We start from the raw sequence: 19417 nt of genomic DNA on the forward strand, positions 1-19417 counted from the left end.
TTAAGTGTTGAAGACCAGATAGCTGAAGTTCTCCTGCTTTGGTTTGACGCTGAAGTTGTAATGACCGATGCGGTTCCTTTGGTAGTAGAAAAGGCAGATGAAGACACCGAGGAAGAAGAGCACCAGGGCTACTCCCATACAGGAGAAACCCACCAGATGAAGGGTGTCGAGGCCCTCGTCTAGTTGCTCTGCAAAAATATGTGTCCGATTAAATCATGAAGAACTAAAAAAACAAATACATTTTTAAATGGCTTCTCTAAGATCATCACCCAAAAAAATGACTGAGTTTGGCAGAGGCTCAAACTCCGTGGTTCAGCACCAGTGGCTGACAATGCAGCTCTTAAGACCCATCATTCTGCAGCAAATTACAGACATGGGCTCATAAAAGAGCTGAAAATTAGCACATTTAGAAATTTAGAACATTTAGGCACAAATGATTATTAGCGAAGCAGACTATACTTTTTGTGTGCTAGAACTAGATTCACCTGTGAAAGCAAGCATTAGAGAGATCTCACTGTGTTTTACCGAGTTCAGCATGTTTAAATTGTGTGATTTAAATGAATGACTCCATTATACGCAAATGCAGCAAGACAACTTGAATGTATTTCTCCTTTTAAACAATTATTATCCTGCTGAGAAAATGGATTGCTGTCCATGAAAGGTTATTATACCTTAACAAAAATAGCATTATGACCCAGAAGTCATCAGTAATGCATGCCTATTCATACACAGGGCAATGATAGACAGTGTGAGTGGCCTAATTTTACAGCTAGGTGGTCAATTCAAATTTTAAAATGGTGAGATTCTCCACTTTATAATGGATACTCAACACTTCAGTCGCATCTCTGCTTTTAAAACTGGTCAGCTCATCAGTAGCAAAGTGGAAGCTGTAGTGCCATTATATCTTCAACTGGAATAAAATATTTCTCACAAATACATTTCCCTATGTTTTTAATTCGAAATCAGGCAGCCCAAAGTCATGTTATGCTTCTGTCATGTTTGTCATGTTTCTGGTCACTATAACCTGTTTCCTTTTCAAACAGAAGAAAGCACACACACCTCTACAGAAAGCTGTCATTTTTATAGCATAGTTTTGTAATATAATAATAACACCACTCACCATAATCTAATCTTAGCAGCGGCCCAGAGCTTCCATAAACTGTTGCAATTGTGTTTGAAAGCCGCCCACTTCGCTCAGTGCAGTCCTGAGAGGAAAATAAGAGCATTGATGATCCTACATGTTAGTACCAAAAGAGTAAATTCAGATCTCTTCTTTTGTACCTTTGGAAGTATAGTGGACAGGAGATGAACACATTCACATATGTTCATACATCACAACTGTAAAAAAAAAAAAAAAACAAACAGCTGACAAAGCTTAAAAACAAATGCATTTTGGCTACCACAGCGTTTGTATTTTTTATAACATTAACACTTTTTTCTCAGGTGCTCGTTTTTCATTCCTCAGAATTCATGCACCTTGGAGGAGTTTTTTCACATTTTTCACCTCTCATACTCACAGGTACACAGGTGACAGATCCAATCTGCACGCAGATTTCGACCTGACAGTGGAGGTAGATCACATCCAGGTTGACGAAGGAGAAAATCCTCACAGACAGACGAGATGTGCTGGTGTTCCCGTTCTCCAGCACCGTGGTATACGTGTTGGGTAGGGGACAGCTGCAGAGCACAGACACAGAGAGTCAGGAAACAGTCCCACCAGTTAGTAAAGCTGGATTTTTTACAATTATTTATTTATTTATCTTTGAATCTATTAGAGTGCCATCAAAGAACAGAACTCTGCTAATTAACTCAGTGTAAGGTTTGTTTATATCTCTCAGCTAAGTGCATATTTATTCTGGACTATGTGCAATATGTAGACGATTTTATCATTCACATTCGTCTTTCTTATTTTATACTAATAAATACATGTTTTAACTATTTATTTAATTTTTTTGTGAATATGCAAAATCAGTTGATTTCGCTTTTTTTTTTTTTTTTTTTTTTTTTTTTTTTACTGATCATGATAAAGGCATGGATGGGTCTGGCTCCATGGTAGATCACAGATTTTATGTTCTCCTTATCAGGCAGATTGCAGGAATGCAAATCTCCGGTTTACTTTGTATTCGCTGTTCCAAAGTCCAGATTTAAAACTTTTGGCTGTCTGCTAGATTAACAACAAGAGGGAACCTGGCCTTTAGCATTCAGACTTGACTATGGAGATCCTTCCACCAGAGCTTAGGCTGACTAATGCCTTAAAATACTTTCTCAGCTCACTTTTATAGACTTGTTTTATGTCATGATCCTTCATTAACTGATGACTGACATCCATTTTTAAGGTTTAATGTTTGCAGCAGTAGTAGTAGCAGCAGAGGTAGTTGTAGTCAGTGGTTGAAAAAACAACCCTTAAACCCTTTACTTAAGTAGAAGTAGCAATACCAAAATGGAAAAATACCACATTAAACCTTAAAGGACCATAACAATGATTCTGAATGTTTGACACATTTACTACTACAGTTTGGGGTAATAAAGATTTCACAACATATAATCAAAATCCCTCTATTTTAAAATATGAATTTGTGGTTGAAACGCCCACCTTATGCTGTTCTGTTTCGGCAGCTATCAAGGTCATCGCCACTCATAAACCACTGATAATTTGGAACTGATAATTAGCTGTGTAGGGAAAACGTTTCCGTGGGGACTATTTTCTGACAGAGGGACCGTTTCACTCCACCCAATTTCAAGTCATCAAAACACAACAGTGCTGCTTAAATTACTGATGAATTAACCTGCACAAACTATTTTAATGTTATAGCTCTAACTGCTCCACATCATGTTGGCTAGTTGGCACTGTAATAATGCATCATATTTTATGTTTAGTGGAAGTATACAGTCTCACAAAATGGAAACACTCAAATTAAGTGCCAGAACCAAAAACAGTACTTAAGAAAAGTACTTGAGTATCTGTACGTAGTTACTCTCCACCTCTGGTAATACCAATGGTAGAGGTAATAGCAATAATAATAATAGAGGCAGTAGTAGTAGTGATAGTGATAGTAATAGTAGTAGAAATATTTTAAGATGAAGTAAGTAAGTAGCAGCACACCTGTTTTGCAGGAAGGTGTAGCTGCTGCTGTCAGTGGGGTTTCGGCTGGGAGTGGCCCAGCACTTGTTAATGACCACTTTAATCTGCTCTGCTGAGGTGTTGAGGCTGACTTGCACCACCACGTCCTCTGCAGGGGACAGGCTATAGTTCTGAGGAAGCGCCATCGAGCCGTTCATCAGCTGCACCGTCACATGGAAAGATCCCGAGCCCATGATGGCGTCTTTGATCATGTCATACCTGAAGATAGATGACAACAATATGTTTATATGTGCTCCAATGATAATCAGCCATGAATACACCTGGAACACACTGCAAAAACAAAAACAAACAAAAAAAACATGTAAAGTATGTCTTGACCATAGTTATAATTATAACTAGAGGATATAAAGTTTCTGAAGAAACTTTGATGTGCTTGCCTTGCGAGCGCCTGGACATGCGCTAAACCGCCAGCCCTATGCTGTTTGAGGGTTGTGTAGTGTTGTTGCTCTTGCCCAGGCGGGGAGTTGAACCCTGGTCTCCTGCATGGCAGGCAGAGACACTATCCACTGTGCCACTGGGGCTTGTGTGGGCGGAGCCAGAAATGAGGCTCTATGAAGCACACAGCATGAGTGATAGTGCTGCTTCTGTGAAAAATCACCTAAAAGTAGTGGTCAAACAAATGCTTTTTTGTCAATGATAGTAAGTCCGAGCAGAAAATAAAATGTACCATGAGAAACATAAGGCTTTAGGCTTTCAAACTGTGTCAAAATTATTTTCCAACTCCCAAAAATGCCCACCTTAGAGCGAGTTGGAAAAGTGTGTCTTTCTGCTTCTCTCCTGAGACTTTGCATTCCAGATATAATGGGAGTCTATGGGGGAGAGAGCTGGCACTCCTGCCTCGTTAAGGGTCACAGTTTAAAAAGTTGAAGATACTTTGCTTTTGTATTTGCATTTTTCAAAGCACAACTAGTTTTCCTACTACTTTCCAAAAAATTATGCATGTGGAGTGAAAATTGTGGCCAGGAAAGCAAGTTAAAGACAAAAGTTTTAGGCGAATTTTCAGGGCTGCTCCACTCTAGCCCTCAGGAATGCCACTCTAGCTCACGCAATACACACTCATTCAAAAGTCAGAGGCGGCTCAAAAATAACTCCAAACTTAAACTGTGTTTTATGGCAAACTAAAGCAGACATGATAAATTGAAGATGACACACATAAAGTTGAACATCTGCTGAGTCATTTAAGCTTTGAATGGAGTCTGTGAGCCAAAGAATGAGGGAGCTGTGAGGCTTTGAAAATGCATGAGTGTCTGCCGATTTCCCATTCTTTTTCTATGAGGGCAAAATCGCGATTTTAAAATTGAATTATGAGAAATCGCAAGGTCCGATCGGTTTGAAAATTGACACACCTCTTCTTCTCCACAAGACGCACATTTTTCGTATTTGGTGCGTGGACGCAGGTCCAAAGCTCTGGGCCCTGGAGCCTTCCAAAGTTTTGGCCATTCATTTCCTATGGCAGAAATTTTCGGGAAAATTGGAATTTTGAGAATTCCGTGGGTCGGATTCCTTATAAAAGTAATAGCACACTATTCCCAATGGGGCCGCACATTTTCCCAATTCATTGTGGGGGCCTAAAACCAAAGCTGTAGGAGGAGTAGCGCGCCGAAAAAAAGGTGGAATAATAATAATAACTAGACTTTATAAAGTTTCTGAAGAAACTTTGATGTGCTTGCCTTGCGAGCGCCTGGACATGCGCTAAACTGCCAGCCCTATGCTGTTTGTGGGCTGTGTAGTGTTGTGGCTCTTGCCCAGGTGGGGAGTTGAACCCTGGTCTCCTGCATGGCAGGCAGAGACACTATCCACTGTGCCACTGGGGCTTGTGTGGGCGGAGCCAGAAATGAGGCTCTATGAAGCACACAGCATGAGTGATAGTGCTGCTTCTGTGAAAAATCACCTAAACGTAGTGGTCAAACTACTGCTTTTTTGTCAATGACAGTAAGTCCGAGCAGAAAATAAAATGTACCATGAGAAAGGCAAGGCTTTGGGCTTTCAAACTGTGTCAAAATTATTTTCCAACTCCCAAAAATGCCCACCTTAGAGCGAGTTGGAAAAGTGTGTCCTTCTGCTTCTCTCCTGAGACTTTGCATTCCAGATATAATGGGAGTCTATGGGGGAGAGAGCTGGCACTCCTGCCTCGTTAAGGGTCACAGTTTAAAAAGTTGAAGCTACTTTGCTTTTGTATTTACATTTTTCAAAGCAGAACTAGTTTTCCTACTACTTTCCAAAAAATTATGCATGTGGAGTGAAAATTGTGGCCAGGAGAGCAAGTTAAAGACAAAAGTTTTAGGCGAATTTTAAGGGCTGCTCCACTCTAGCCCTCAGGAATGCCACTCTAGCTCACGCAATACACACTCATTCAAAAGTCAGAGGCGGCTCAAAAATAACTCCAAACTTAAACTGTGTTTTATGGCAAACTAAAGCAGACATGAAAAATTGAAGATGATACACATAAAGTTGAACATCTGCTGAGTCATTTAAGCTTTGAATGGAGTCTGTGGGCCAAAGAATGAGGGAGCTGTGAGGCTTTGAAAATGCATGAGTGTCTGCCGATTTCCCATTCTTTTTCTATGAGGGCAAAATCGTGATTTAAATCGTGAATTATGAAAAATCCTAAAGTCTGATCGGTTTGAAAATTGACACACCTCTTCTTCTCCACAAGATGCACATTTTTCGTATTTGGTGCGTGGACGCAGGTCCAAAGCTCTGGGCCCTGGAGCCTTCTGAAGTTTTGGCCATTCATTTCGGATGGCCAGAATTTTCAGGAAAATTGGAATTTTGAGAATTCCGTGAGTGGGATTCCTTATAAAAGTAATAGCACACTTCTCCCAATGGGGCCGCACATTTTCCCAATTCATTGTGTGGGCCTAAAACCAAAGCTGTAGGAGGAGTAGCGCGCCGAAAAAGAGTGGAATAATAAAATATAACTAGAGGATATAAAGTTTCTGAAGAAACTTTGATGTGCTTGCCTTGCGAGCGCCTGGACATGTGCTAAATCAGCAGCCCTATGCTGTTTGTGGGCTGTGTAGTGTTGTGGCTCTTGCCCAGGTGGGGAGTTGAACCCTGGTCTCCTGCATGGCAGGCAGAGACACTATCCACTGTGCCACTGGGGCTTGTGTGGGCGGAGCCAGAAATGAGGCTCTATGAAGCACACAGCATGAGTGATAGTGCTGCTTCTGTGAAAAATCACCTAAAAGTAGTGGTAAAAAAAACTGCTTTTTTGTCAATGATAGTAAGTCCGAGCAGAAAATAAAATGTACCATGAGAAAGGCAAGGCTTTGGGCTTTCAAACTGTGTCAAAATTATTTTCCAACTCCCAAAAATGCCCACCTTAGAGCGAGTTGGAAAAGTGTGTCTTTCTGCTTCTCTCCCGAGACTTTGCATTCCAGATATAATGGGAGTCTATGGGGGAGAGAGCTGGCACTCCTGCCTCGTTAAGTGTCACAGTGTAAAAAGCTGAAGGTACTTTGCTTTTTTATTTACATTTTTCAAAGCACAACTATTTTTCCTACAATTTGATCCTAAATTTATGCATGTGCAGTGAAAATTGTGGCCAGGAGAGCAAGTTTAAGACAAAAGTTTTAGGCGAATTTTCAGGGCTGCTCCACTCTAGCCCTCAGGAATGCCACTCTAGCTCACGCAATACACACTCATTCAAAAGTCAGAGGCGGCTCAAAAATAACTCCAAACTTAAACTGTGTTTTATGGCAAACTAAAGCAGACATGATAAATTGAAGATGACACACATAAAGTTGAACATCTGCTGAGTCATTTAAGCTTTGAATGGAGTCTGTGAGCCAAAGAATGAGGGAGCTGTGAGGCTTTGAAAATGCATGAGTGTCTGCCGATTTCCCATTCTTTTTCTATGAGGGCAAAATCGTGATTTAAATCGTGAATTATGAAAAATCGCAAAGTCTGATCGGTTTGAAAATTGACACACCTCTTCATCTCCACAAGATGCACATTTTTCGTATTTGGTGCGTGGACGCAGGTCCAAAGCTCTGGGCCCTGGAGCCGTCCAAAGTTTTGGCCATTCATTTCCTATGGCAGAAATTTTCGGGAAAATTGGAATTTTGAGAATTCCGTGAGTCGGATTCCTTATAAAAGTAATAGCACACTATTCCCAATCGGGCCGCACATTTTCCCAATTCATTGTGGGGGCCTAAAACCAAAGCTGTAGGAGGAGTAGCGCGCCGAAAAAAAGGTGGAATAATAATAATAAAAAGAATAAATATGCAAGATTTTAAGATGTGTTGCCTTTTCAAGGCAAGCACATAACTAGACTTTATAAAGTTTCTGAAGAAACTTTGATGTGCTTGCCTTGCAAGCGCCTGGACATGTGCTAAATCAGCAGCCCTGTGCTGTTTGTGGGCTGTGTAGTGTTGTGGCTCTTGCCCAGGCGGGGAGTTGAACCCTGGTCTCCTGCATGGCAGGCAGAGACACTATCCACTGAGCCACTGGGGCTTGTGTGGGCGGAGCCAGAAATGAGGCTCTATGAAGCACACAGCATGAGTGACAGTGCTGCTTCTGTGAAAAATCACCTAAACGTAGTGGTCAAACTACTGCTTTGTTCTCAATGACAGTAAGTCCGAGCAGAAAATAAAAGGTATCATGAGAAAGGCAAGGCTTTGGGCTTTCAAACTGTGTCAAAATTATTTTCCAACTCCCAAAAATGCCCACCTCAGAGCGAGTTGGAAAAGTGTGTCCTTCTGCTTCTCTCCTGAGACTTTGCATTCCAGATATAATGGGAGTCTATGGGGGAGAGAGCTGGCACTCCTGCCTCGTTAAGGGTCACAGTTTAAAAAGTTGAAGCTACTTTGCTTTTGTATTTGCATTTTTCAAAGCACAACTAGTTTTCCTACTACTTTCCAAAAAATTATGCATGTGGAGTGAAAATTGTGGCCAGGAGAGCAAGTTAAAGACAAAAGTTTTAGGCGAATTTTCAGGGCTGCTCCACTCTAGCCCTCAGGAATGCCACTCTAGCTCACTCCATTAGTGTGTATTGCGTTTGGAATTCCGACTTCAAACTGGAATTGTGGAAAAACAGAAAGTCAGATCAGTTTGAAAATTGACACACCGCTTCTTCTCCATAAGACGCACGTTTTTCGTATTTGGTGCGTAGACGCAGGTCCAAAGCTGTGGGCCCTGGAGCCGTCCAAACTTTTGCCAATTCATTTCCTATGGCCGAAATTTTCCACAAAAATTGGAATTTTGAGAATTCCGTGGGTCGGATTCCTTATAAAAGTAACAGCACACTTCTCTCAATGGGGCTGCACATTTTCCCAATTCATTGTGTGGGTCTAAAATGAAAGCTGTAGAAGGAGTAGCGCGCCGAAGGATTTGCAGAAAAATAAACTATAATAAAAAGAAAAATAATAAGTATGCAAGATAATAAGATGTGTTGCCTTTTCAAGGCAAGCACATAATAATAAGTATGCAGGATTTTAAGATGTGTTGCCTTTTCAAGGCAAGCACATAACTAGAGGATATAAAGTTTCTGAAGAAACTTTGATGTGCTTGCCTTGCAAGCGCCTGGACATGTGCTAAATCAGCAGCCCTATGCTGTTTGTGGGCTGTGTAGTGTTGTGGCTCTTGCCCAGGCGGGGAGTTGAACCCTGGTCTCCTGCATGGCAGGCAGAGACACTATCCACTGTGCTACTGGGGCTTGTGTGGGCGGAGCCAGAAATGAGGCTCTATGAAGCACACAGCATGAGTGACAGTGCTGCTTCTGTGAAAAATCACCTAAACGTAGTGGTCAAACTACTGCTTTGTTCTCAATGACAGTAAGTCCAAGCAGAAAATAAAAGGTATCATGAGAAAGGCAAGGCTTTGGGCTTTCAAACTGTGTCAAAATTATTTTCCAACTCCCAAAAATGCCCACCTTAGAGCGAGTTGGAAAAGTGTGTCCTTCTGCTTCTCTCCTGAGACTTTGCATTCCAGATATAATGGGAGTCTATGGGGGAGAGAGCTGGCACTCCTGCCTCGTTAAGGGTCACAGTTTAAAAAGTTGAAGCTACTTTGCTTTTGTATTTACATTTTTCAAAGCACAACTAGTTTTCCTACTACTTTCCAAAAAATTATGCATGTGGAGTGAAAATTGTGGCCAGGAGAGCAAGTAAAAGACAAAAGTTTTAGGCGAATTTTAAGGGCTGCTCCACTCTAGCCCTCAGGAATGCCACTCTAGCTCACGCAATACACACTCATTCAAAAGTCAGAGGCGGCTCAAAAATAACTCCAAACTTAAACTGTGTTTTATGCCAAACTAAAGCAGACATGAAAAATTGAAGATGACACACATAAAGTTGAAGGTCTGCTGAGTCATTTAAGCTTTGAATGGAGTCTGTGGGCCAAAGAATGAGGGAGCTGTGAGGCTTTGAAAATGCATGAGTGTCTGCCGATTTCCCATTCTTTTTCTATGAGGGCAAAATCGCGATTTTAAAATTGAATTATGAGAAATCCTAAAGTCTGATCGGTTTGAAAATTGACACACCTCTTCTTCTCCACAAGACGCACATTTTTCGTATTTGATGCGTGGACGCAGGTCCAAAGCTCTGGGCTCAGGAGCCTTCCAAAGTTTTGGCCATTCATTTCGGATGGCCGAAATTTTCAGGAAAATTGGAATTTTGAGAATTCCGTGGGTCGGATTCCTTATAAAAGTAATAGCACACTTCTCCCAATGGGGCCGCACATTTTCCCAATTCATTGTGGGGACCTAAAACCAAAGCTGTAGGAGGAGTAGCGCGCCGAAAAAAAGGTGGAATAATAAAAATAATAATAAAAAGAAGAAATATGCAAGATTTTAAGATGTGTTGCCTTTTCAAGGCAAGCACATAACTAGAGGATTGTGCAGTTTCTGGGGAAACTGCGTGGGCAAGCTGGAAGCGTAACCGCGGCGCACGGTTTCCGAGCAGAAAATAAAACGTATCATGAGAAAGGCAAGGCTTTGGGCTTTCAAACGGTGTCAAAATTATTTTCCAACTCCAAAAAATGCCCGAGAAACGGCGAGTTGAAAACGTGTGTGTTCCTGCTTCTCTCCCAAGACTTTGCATTCCAGATATAATGGGAGTCTATGGGGGAGAGAGCTGGCACTCCTGCCTCGTTAAGGGTCACAGTTTAAAAAGTTAAAGATACTTTGCTTTTGTATTTGCATTTTTCAAAGCAGAACTAGTTTTCCTACTACTTTCCAAAAAATTATGCATGTGGAGTGAAAATTGTGGCCAGGAGAGCAAGTTAAAGACAAAAGTTTTAGGCGAATTTTCAGGGCTGCTCCACTCTAGCCGCTCAGGAATGCCAAGAATGCCACTCTAGCTCAACTCCATTAGTGTGTATTGCGTCTGGAATTCCAACTTCAAACCAGAATTGTGGAAAAACGGCATGTCGGATCGGTCTGAAAATCGAAACCCTGCTTCTTCTCCACAAGACGCACGTTTTTCGTATTTGGTGCGTGGACGCAGGTCCAAAGCTGTGGGCCCTGGAGCCTTGCAAAGTTTTGGCCATTCATTTCCTATGGCCGAAATTTTCAGGAAAATGGGAATTTTGGGAATTCTGTAAGTCGGATTCCTTAGAAAAGTAATAGCACACTATTCCCAATCGGGCCGCACATTTTCCCAATTCATTGTGTGGGCCTAAAACGAAAGCTGTAGGAGGAGTTACGGTCCAAAAAAACGGACCTATAAATAAATAAAGAAATAAAGAAATAAAGAAATAAAGAAATAGTAGGAATAACATGAGTGTGCAAGCTGCAGCTTGCCCACTAACTAGAGGATTGTGCAGTTTCTGGGGAAACTGCGTGGGCAAGCTGGAAGCGTAACCGCGGCGCGCGGTTTCCGAGCAGAAAATAAAACGTATCATGAGAAAGGCAAGGCTTTGGGCTTTCAAACGGTGTCAAAATTATTTTCCAACTCCAAAAAATGCCAGAGAAACGGCGAGTTGAAAACGTGTGTGTTCCTGCTTCTCTCCCAAGACTTTGCATTCCAGATATAATGGGAGTCTATGGGGGAGAGAGCTGGCACTCCTGCCTCGTTAAGGGTCACAGTTTAAAAAGTTGAAGATACTTTGCTTTTGTATTTGCATTTTTCAAAGCAGAACTAGTTTTCCTACTACTTTCCAAAAAATTATGCATGTGGAGTGAAAATTGTGGCCAGGAGAGCAAGTTAAAGACAAAAGTTTTAGGCGAATTTTCAGGGCTGCTCCACTCTAGCCGCTCAGGAATGCCAAGAATGCCACTCTAGCTCAACTCCATTAGTGTGTATTGCGTCTGGAATTCCAACTTCAAACCGGAATTGCGGAAAAACGGAACGTCGGATCGGTCTGAAAATCGAAACCCTGCTTCTTCTCAATAAGACGCACGTTTTTCGTATTTGGTGCGTGGACGCAGGTCCAAAGCTCTGGGCCCTGGAGCCTTGCAAAGTTTTGGCCATTCATTTCCTATGGCCGAAATTTTCAGGAAAATGGGAATTTTGGGAATTCCGTAAGTCGGATTCCTTAGAAAAGTAATAGCACACTATTCCCAATCGGGCCGCACATTTTCCCAATTCATTGTGTGGGGCTAAAACGAAAGCTGTAGGAGGAGTAGCGTGCCAAAAAACGTACGGAATAATAAATAAAGAAATAAATAAAGAAAGAAATAGTAGGAATAACATAAGTGTGCAAGCTGCAGCTTGCCCACTAACTAGAGGATTGTGCAGTTTCTGGGGAAACTGCGTGGGCAAGCTGGAAGCGTAACCGCGGCGCGCGGTTTCCGAGCAGAAAATAAAACGTATCATGAGAAAGGTAACGCTTTGGGCTTTCAAACGGTGTCAAAATTATTTTCCAACTCCCAAAAATGCCAGAGAAACGGCGAGTTGAAAACGTGTGTGTTTCTGCTTCTCTCCCGAGACTTTGCATTCCAGATATAATGGGAGTCTATGGGGGAGAGAGCTGGCACTCCTGCCTCGTTAAGGGTCACAGTTTAAAAAGTTGAAGCTACTTTGCTTTTGTATTTACATTTTTCAAAGCACAACTATTTTTCCTACAATTTGATGCCAAATTTATGCATGTGGAGTGAAAATTGTGGCCAGGAGAGCAAGTTAAAGACAAAAGTTTTAGGCGAATTTTCAGGGCTGCTCCACTCTAGCCGCTCAGGAATGCCAAGAATGCCACTCTAGCTCAACTCCATTAGTGTGTATTGCGTCTGGAATTCCAACTTCAAACCGGAATTGCGGAAAAACGGAATGTCGGATCGGTCTGAAAATCGAAACCCTGCTTCTTCTCAATAAGATGCACGTTTTTCGTATTTGGTGCGTGGACGCAGGTCCAAAGCTGTGGGCCCTGGAGCCTTGCAAAGTTTTGGCCATTCATTTCCTATGGCCGAAATTTTCAGGAAAATGGGAATTTTGGGAATTCCATAAGTCGGATTCCTTAGAAAAGTAATAGCACACTATTCCCAATCGGGCCGCACATTTTCCCAATTCATTGTGTGGGCCTAAAACGAAAGCTGTAGGAGGAGTTACGGTCCAAAAAACGTACGGAATAATAAATAAAGAAAGAAATAGTAGGAATAACATAAGTGTGCAAGCTGCAGCTTGCCCACTAAAAAGAACTAGAGGATTGTGCAGTTTCTGGGGAAACTGCGTGGGCAAGCTGGAAGCGTAACCGCGGCGCACGGTTTCCGAGCAGAAAATAAAATGTATCATGAGAAAGGCAAGGCTTTGGGCTTTCAAACGGTGTCAAAATTATTTTCCAACTCCAAAAAATGCCAGAGAAACGGCGAGTTGAAAACGTGTGTGTTCCTGCTTCTCTCCCAAGACTTTGCATTCCAGATATAATGGGAGTCTATGGGGGAGAGAGCTGGCACTCCTGCCTCGTTAAGGGTCACAGTTTAAAAAGTTGAAGATACTTTGCTTTTGTATTTGCATTTTTCAAAGCAGAACTAGTTTTCCTACTACTTTCCAAAAAATTATGCATGTGGAGTGAAAATTGTGGCCAGGAGAGCAAGTTAAAGACAAAAGTTTTAGGCGAATTTTCAGGGCTGCTCCACTCTAGCCGCTCAGGAATGCCAAGAATGCCACTCTAGCTCAACTCCATTAGTGTGTATTGCGTCTGGAATTCCAACTTCAAACTGGAATTGCGGAAAAACGGAATGTTGGATCGGTCTGAAAATCGAAACCCTGCTTCTTCTCAATAAGACACACGTTTTTCGTATTTGGTGCGTGGACGCAGGTCCAAAGCTGTGGGCCCTGGAGCCTTCCAAAGTTTTGGCCATTCATTTCCTATGGCCGAAATTTTCAGGAAAATGGGAATTTTGGGAATTCCGTAAGTCGGATTCCTTAGAAAAGTAATAGCACACTATTCCCAATCGGGACGCACATTTTCCCAATTCATTGTGTGGGCCTAAAATGAAAGCTGTAGGAGGAGTTACGGTCCAAAAAACGTACGGAATAATAAATAAAGAAAGAAATAAAGAAATAAAGAAATAAAGAAATAAAGAAATAGTAGGAATAACATAAGTGTGCAAGCTGCAGCTTGCCCACTAATAAATATGCAAGATTTTAAGATGTGTTGCCTTTTCAAGGCAAGCACATAATTATAATATATTGAAACAGAGTGAAGAAGGCAAATCAGTTACTTTAGCAAGAAAATTACACTTGATTCATGAAAATTCTAGTAGATTTTTTAATGCATTGTAAGAAAAATGGGAAACTAAGATTAAATGTTCTGCTGAGTTTTTTTTGTTTGTTTGTTTGTTTGTTTGTTTGTTTGTTTCAGTACATGTAATTTACAGCTTATGTTTGCAAGTAAATGACAGTTATGATGATGAGTTACTGACAACAATCTACTCCTGCTCATTCTTTGCAGATTGTTGTTTGAGGAATGTTTTTCAGTCTAAGCCAGAAATAAAGCTATGATTCTGAGAGAAGAGGATGTACTATGTTAAGGGGCATTTGTACCTAGGTGTTGTGCTGACGTTATGAGATACACTCTCTCTCTATGTTATGTTTGAGACATATGCTGTGTTTTTGTAGGAAAGTGTTCCTAAGTACATGTTGTGACTGTATAGTTAAGGTTGTGACAGCCAGGTCAGTTATCATGGCTGGAAAAGCCACTTTCAAAAGGTAATCTCTTGGATATTGCTAATCATAAGTTTGACTACCCTTAGAAGCACCATGATTGTTTCTGAAGACACTGTGCAACAGCCTGAGCTACACCAGCTTTGACAGTAAAATGAAAGTGGTGAAGTGTACTGGGTAACCATGGCCCCAAGTGAAACATACCCCATGGGACCAAAGCCCGTGGAGATGAGCATGCTCTTCCTGTAGGTGCACATGATGGGTACCTCCAGGCGTATTTTGGGTACCTCCGCTGTGCCATTGGGCAAAGTCTGCGGATCCATAGTGTTGAACAGGGTCACTTGTGCAGTGTAGAAGGTTTCATTCTGAAATGCAAAAGGTTGAAAGCAGTTTGGATCATTTTCAGACTTACTACATTTAAAATAGGACATCTTGTAAGTTCACTTACAAAGTAGCAATTACATCATTAGCATATTGATTACAGTGCCACAAAAACACTCATGAACGAAGGAAGATGGTAAAGTTTCTCCAACTGAAAACATTTGTTATGGCTGACCTCCTTTCTAAAGATGAAAAAAAAAAAAAAAAACTCACATGCAAAAGCATTGTGTCGCACTCATGCCACCCCACAGTTAGCTGGGCATGGGTGGTGTTGCCCCCGTTGACGCCACACTCCTCCAAGCCCAGGTGGAGGGCGCTGTCACTGATCTGCTTGCTCACTAAAAAATCCCTGGCAATTGTCACAGTGATGGCAGTAGCCCTGCAATGGACTGAGATGGCCCCTGGTGTAGCCTGGTGGGTGGTTGTGGTGGTAGAGGGGGCAATAGAGGTGATAGTAGAGGTATAAGGGGTAGTAGGGGCGGTACTGGTAGTAACTGGAGCAGCAGTGATGCTAACAGGGGCAGGAGGGGCAGTAGTCATGGTAATAATGGTGCTAATAGGGGAAGTAGTGGTACCTATAGGGGCAGTAGGGGCAGCAGTGGTGGCAGTAGGGGCAGCAGTGGTGGCAGTAGAGGCAGTGGATTCAGTGGTACCAGTAGGGGCAACAGTGATGGTAGTGGATGCAGCGGTACCCATAGGGGCAGCAGATGCAGAGGTACCTATAGGGGCAGTGGGAATAGTAGTGGTGGTGGTAGATGCAGTGAGGATAGTAGTGGTGGTGGTAGATGCAGTGGTACCCAAAGGGGCAGTAGATGCAGTAGTACCTATAGGGGCAGCAGTGGTAGTTGTGGTTGCAGTAGTACCTGTAAGGGCGGTAGTGCTGGTTATAGATGCAGTGGTACTAATAGGGGCAGTGGATGCAGTGGTACCTATAGGGGCAGAAGTGGTGGTAATAGGGGTAGATGTGGTGGTCAGAGGGGCAGTGGTTGCAACTGTTGGTGTGGTAATAGCTTGTATGGTTGTAACTGATGCAGTGACTGTAGCTGTATCAGGACGGCTGACTGTTGTGGTTGCCACTGTCACTGTAGTTGAAGATGTTATTAAAGGGAAAGTGGTTGTCAGTGATTGTGTAGCTGTCTCAGATGGTGGTGTGGAGACCATTGCTGCAAAAGAAAAAACATCCACATTAGAAAATCCAAAAATAAATGAGCATCAGCATATAGAATGCCTTTAAATGACTGCCACTGTTTGAGCCTACCCTGACAAGCTCGTCCAGGCCTTGCAGGGTTGTTGTCTATGAAGCTGTCCAGACAAAAACATGTGTAGGACGCCCAGGTGTTTGTGCATGCAGCCCATTGGGAACAGTCATTTTCTCCTGATGCACATTCATCAAAATCTTTTTGAAGGACAAAACATATTGGCTTGAGTCAGATTTAATAAGTCAGATTTTATGGAGCTTCAGTACTCCAGATGTCTAGCTTCAAAGTAAAGATTAGGGGAATAAATAGAGACTTTGATGACAATTATTCAGACACCAGTAAGGTATTCATGAGAAAAGGATTTGATTTTCAATTGACTCTCTGTACTGACAGCTAACTTGAAAGGGCTAAATTGAAATAATGCTTTAATAATGGCATTCCATTCCTGCCACTCACGAGAGACACATGGAGCACTTTCTTTTCTTCTGAATTTTAAAGTACTATTAAATAACATATTGGGAGAGTGAATGGGGTAGCAACTACATTTTTACAATGGATGGCAACAGGGTTTATTAGTTAGTGACCAGAGTTACCAGCAGGGTTGAATTGCAGTTACCAGCTGGGTTAATAACTGTGGTCTAATTTTTTGAGAAACACCACCACTAATAAAACCACTGGCATATGAATGAGTTCATTGTGATGCAAAAGTATCACAATTAATTTGGCCATTATATATTTATGCTTCCATTAGGACATTTGAATGTGCTCAGTGTTCTTGTGAGAACTAGTTTCAAAGAACAAAAAATCTAGAAACATACCATTTATACTTGTATTGTTTTCATCCAGAGTGTATTTGGAGCTGTTCATCAGAGAGGACAGCAAAGCTGAGGAGACGTTGTTGATGTCACTGTTCTGACTGGGGATGAAGATGATGGTGAAGTTGACCACCACGCTGCCCTGAGACAGGCTCTTGATCTCGATTCTCACCTGTCCTGAAGCCACCATGGCCTTGATCTCTGGAGAAAGAGACTGGTAGATCTGTTGGTGGCATGATACGAGTCATAAGTCATAATACAACAATACAAGTATATGCAAATTCAAGAATACAAGTACATAGAAATACATGCAAATCATTAAGCAAGAATAGGAATGGCTGGCTGGCTGGATGAATGGATGAATGGAACAATAATGCTTGACTTGTCCATACACACAATTGACCAGCCGTTACACAATTAGTGATGACTGAAAGGGTCATGAGAAGTGTTTTCATCACATTTTCACTTAAGGATCACATTCTGTAACCAACCCACCTCTTCTTCAATGCTCTTAGTGAGGTTTAGATAGGCCTGGCTGCTGGAGTTCAGCAGGTCAGCGGTGAACTGGACATTGGTCAGCCGAGCTGTGGCATCAAGGGTCTGAGCAGCTGGGGGGGGAAAAGAGTTATGCTACATGGTACAGTGCTGTACTTTCTACAAATAAATGTGAAACCCCTTTTTTCAACATGGAGCTTGTTAGTCAAAATATCTTTAATTTTTTATTCATTACTCATTTCTCATTTAGTGGTTGTAGTAGTAGTAGTGGTGGTAGCAGTGTTATTGATTTACTTATTACTCCCTTGGGACAGTAATTCATTATACTACTTGTTACATAACTTTTCAAGTACACCCCCATTTAGTTAAAATTGCTCATCCTTTAATCGGGGTAACTCAGTTCGTTTTCCCATTGATCAGGGAAACTTAATAGTTTCAGACATTTCCAGGAAAAAAATGAAGTGTAGTGAGAATGCTTCCACCCAGAGAAAGTAAACCTTTGACATTTTTTCATCCCAGTTAGGGTAATGTGAACAAATGGCAGCTATTAATGGGGAAAAACAGTCTTGATTGACAACTGTAATATTATCAATGAAACTGAATGTTAATTAATTATGCTGCTTATTTCTGGGATATATATTACTGTTACACAATGACATCCAACACTGCCTCTTATTGTGTATTTTACTGTATAATGTAACAACCTGCACATGAGAAAATGCTGTCTTATGTAAGCATAACAATAAAAAGGAAAGAAAAAAAGACACCAGAGTGACAGCCAACAATTCTTACCGGTCTTGACTGACACATGCAGGGCGTCTCCCTGGCGTCCGCAGGCACAAGGCGTGACAGTAACATTGTAGAGTATCCCTGGCTGCAATCCCAGCACCTCCAGCATTGTCTGATTGGTCTCCCAGAGACTGATGAGCTCTGATCCCTGGCTCAGAATGACCAAGTAGCTCATGTTTCTCTGAAATTGGCTGGACCAGTATGCACAGAAGGAGGTTCCAGTGACATTGGCCGATTGCAGGCTGGTAAGACGGGGAGGAGCTGAGAGGTGGTGGTGATGGCGGGGTGCAGCAGAGACAATCAATAGAAAATATCCACATTAGCTAGAGCATGGATGTAATCAAAAGCCCTAAAAGTAATGATTTAAATCACATTCAACTGAGATTAATTAAAAAAAAAAATTAAAAAAAAAAACTTCTTACTGCATACGGTTGTTTGCACATCCAGAGGTGTGGTAACATTGGAGCCCATGTCTGTATAAGGTGCAGTGCTTGTGTGCAGCTGTGGAGTACGTGAGGGATAAGAATGGCTAGAGTTTGTAGTATTCAAAACTGTAGGCATGTTGGTCTCAGCAGAGGTGAAGATGTCTTCTGCGGTGTGGAAAGTTGGAGTACTGGTTGTGTTTATAGGTAGAGGATGGGTAGAGGTTGGCGTCATGGCAGCGTTGCAGGGTGCAAGGGGCTCGACGGTGGTCAGCTCAGCTAAAAATAAAAGAGAGAGGCCAATCTCTAAAAAAACAGCTACAATTCACAATACTGATTATGTCATAATTTTAGACAATTTTACTTTTTTTGAGACTGAGAAAGCTCCTAGCCCACAATTCAGCCCTTGAGTATTTGCCAAATGTATCACCTTCTGGGTTAGCAAGGAAATATATCTTGGCATTGCTGTATCTGAATATACAAGGCATGCAGAGTCTTCACCTAGCTGGTTGAGGTTTGCAGTGATTGCAGGATATTATGGGTTGCTATCATGCCATTACTCTTCTGGCACTTCAGGCTCACTCTCTTCTTTCCCACAGTTTCCTGGTTCATGCACCCTCGCCCTTCGCTTGGAAAACTGCGTTGGCACATGTTGCTGCCTCCTCTCGTCAGTGTATCCACTTTATCTCCCATCTAACCTGACTTGAAGGTGCTGATTTGCTCAACACAGGGTTGCTTGTGCCAGAAACAGGGCTTGTGTAACCTTGATGTTCTTGCCTCACAACATTTGCCCTTTTTAAGTGCTTCAAGTGTGCTTGCTGGACTGTTTCTTTTCTCAACATTGTACATAGTCTTTAGCAGTGATTCTCAATCTTTCTGGCTTGTGATCCATTAAAACAAACTAATGCCTGCTCACAACCCCCTGTCGCAGGCTGCATTTGCAAGACAAACATGACAAAACATGACAGTCTTTTCAGGTCGTTTCATTTGCCCAACTGTCTGAGGAGGTATTGCATTTTAAAACTACTCAGTATTTCACAAGAAAACAGAATAATAGAAAAATAAGAAAAAAAATATATCATGATAAATTTGCACATTACATTTTTTTCTTTTCCCTGTGTCTTAATCATCT

At 41.8% G+C, this 19417-nt stretch overlaps 2 protein-coding genes across 2 annotated transcripts in view; one reads left to right on the forward strand and one right to left on the reverse strand.

Annotated features, from left to right (window-relative positions):
* Positions 1-19417, reverse strand: part of umodl1 (uromodulin-like 1) — a 23260-nt gene continuing 3843 nt past the window's right edge. Inside the window, exons 7-17 of the mRNA XM_030069152.1 lie at positions 18376-18564; positions 17867-18124; positions 17075-17187; positions 16583-16802; positions 15824-15961; positions 14779-15728; positions 14389-14549; positions 3104-3340; positions 1518-1677; positions 1121-1205; positions 1-188 (exon numbers count right to left, since the gene is read on the reverse strand). Coding sequence (XP_029925012.1) covers positions 1-188; positions 1121-1205; positions 1518-1677; positions 3104-3340; positions 14389-14549; positions 14779-15728; positions 15824-15961; positions 16583-16802; positions 17075-17187; positions 17867-18124; positions 18376-18564 — 2699 coding nt within the window. The remainder of the gene's footprint in view (positions 189-1120; positions 1206-1517; positions 1678-3103; positions 3341-14388; positions 14550-14778; positions 15729-15823; positions 15962-16582; positions 16803-17074; positions 17188-17866; positions 18125-18375; positions 18565-19417) is intronic.
* zbtb21 (zinc finger and BTB domain containing 21) overlaps positions 14420-19417 on the forward strand; it is an 18959-nt gene continuing 13961 nt past the window's right edge. Inside the window, exon 1 of the mRNA XM_030068866.1 lies at positions 14420-14429. The gene's annotated coding sequence lies outside the window, so the exon portion shown is untranslated. The remainder of the gene's footprint in view (positions 14430-19417) is intronic.

Source organism: Myripristis murdjan, chromosome 14 (assembly GCF_902150065.1).
Source record: "Myripristis murdjan chromosome 14, fMyrMur1.1, whole genome shotgun sequence".
NCBI classification, from domain to species: domain Eukaryota; kingdom Metazoa; phylum Chordata; class Actinopteri; order Holocentriformes; family Holocentridae; genus Myripristis; species Myripristis murdjan.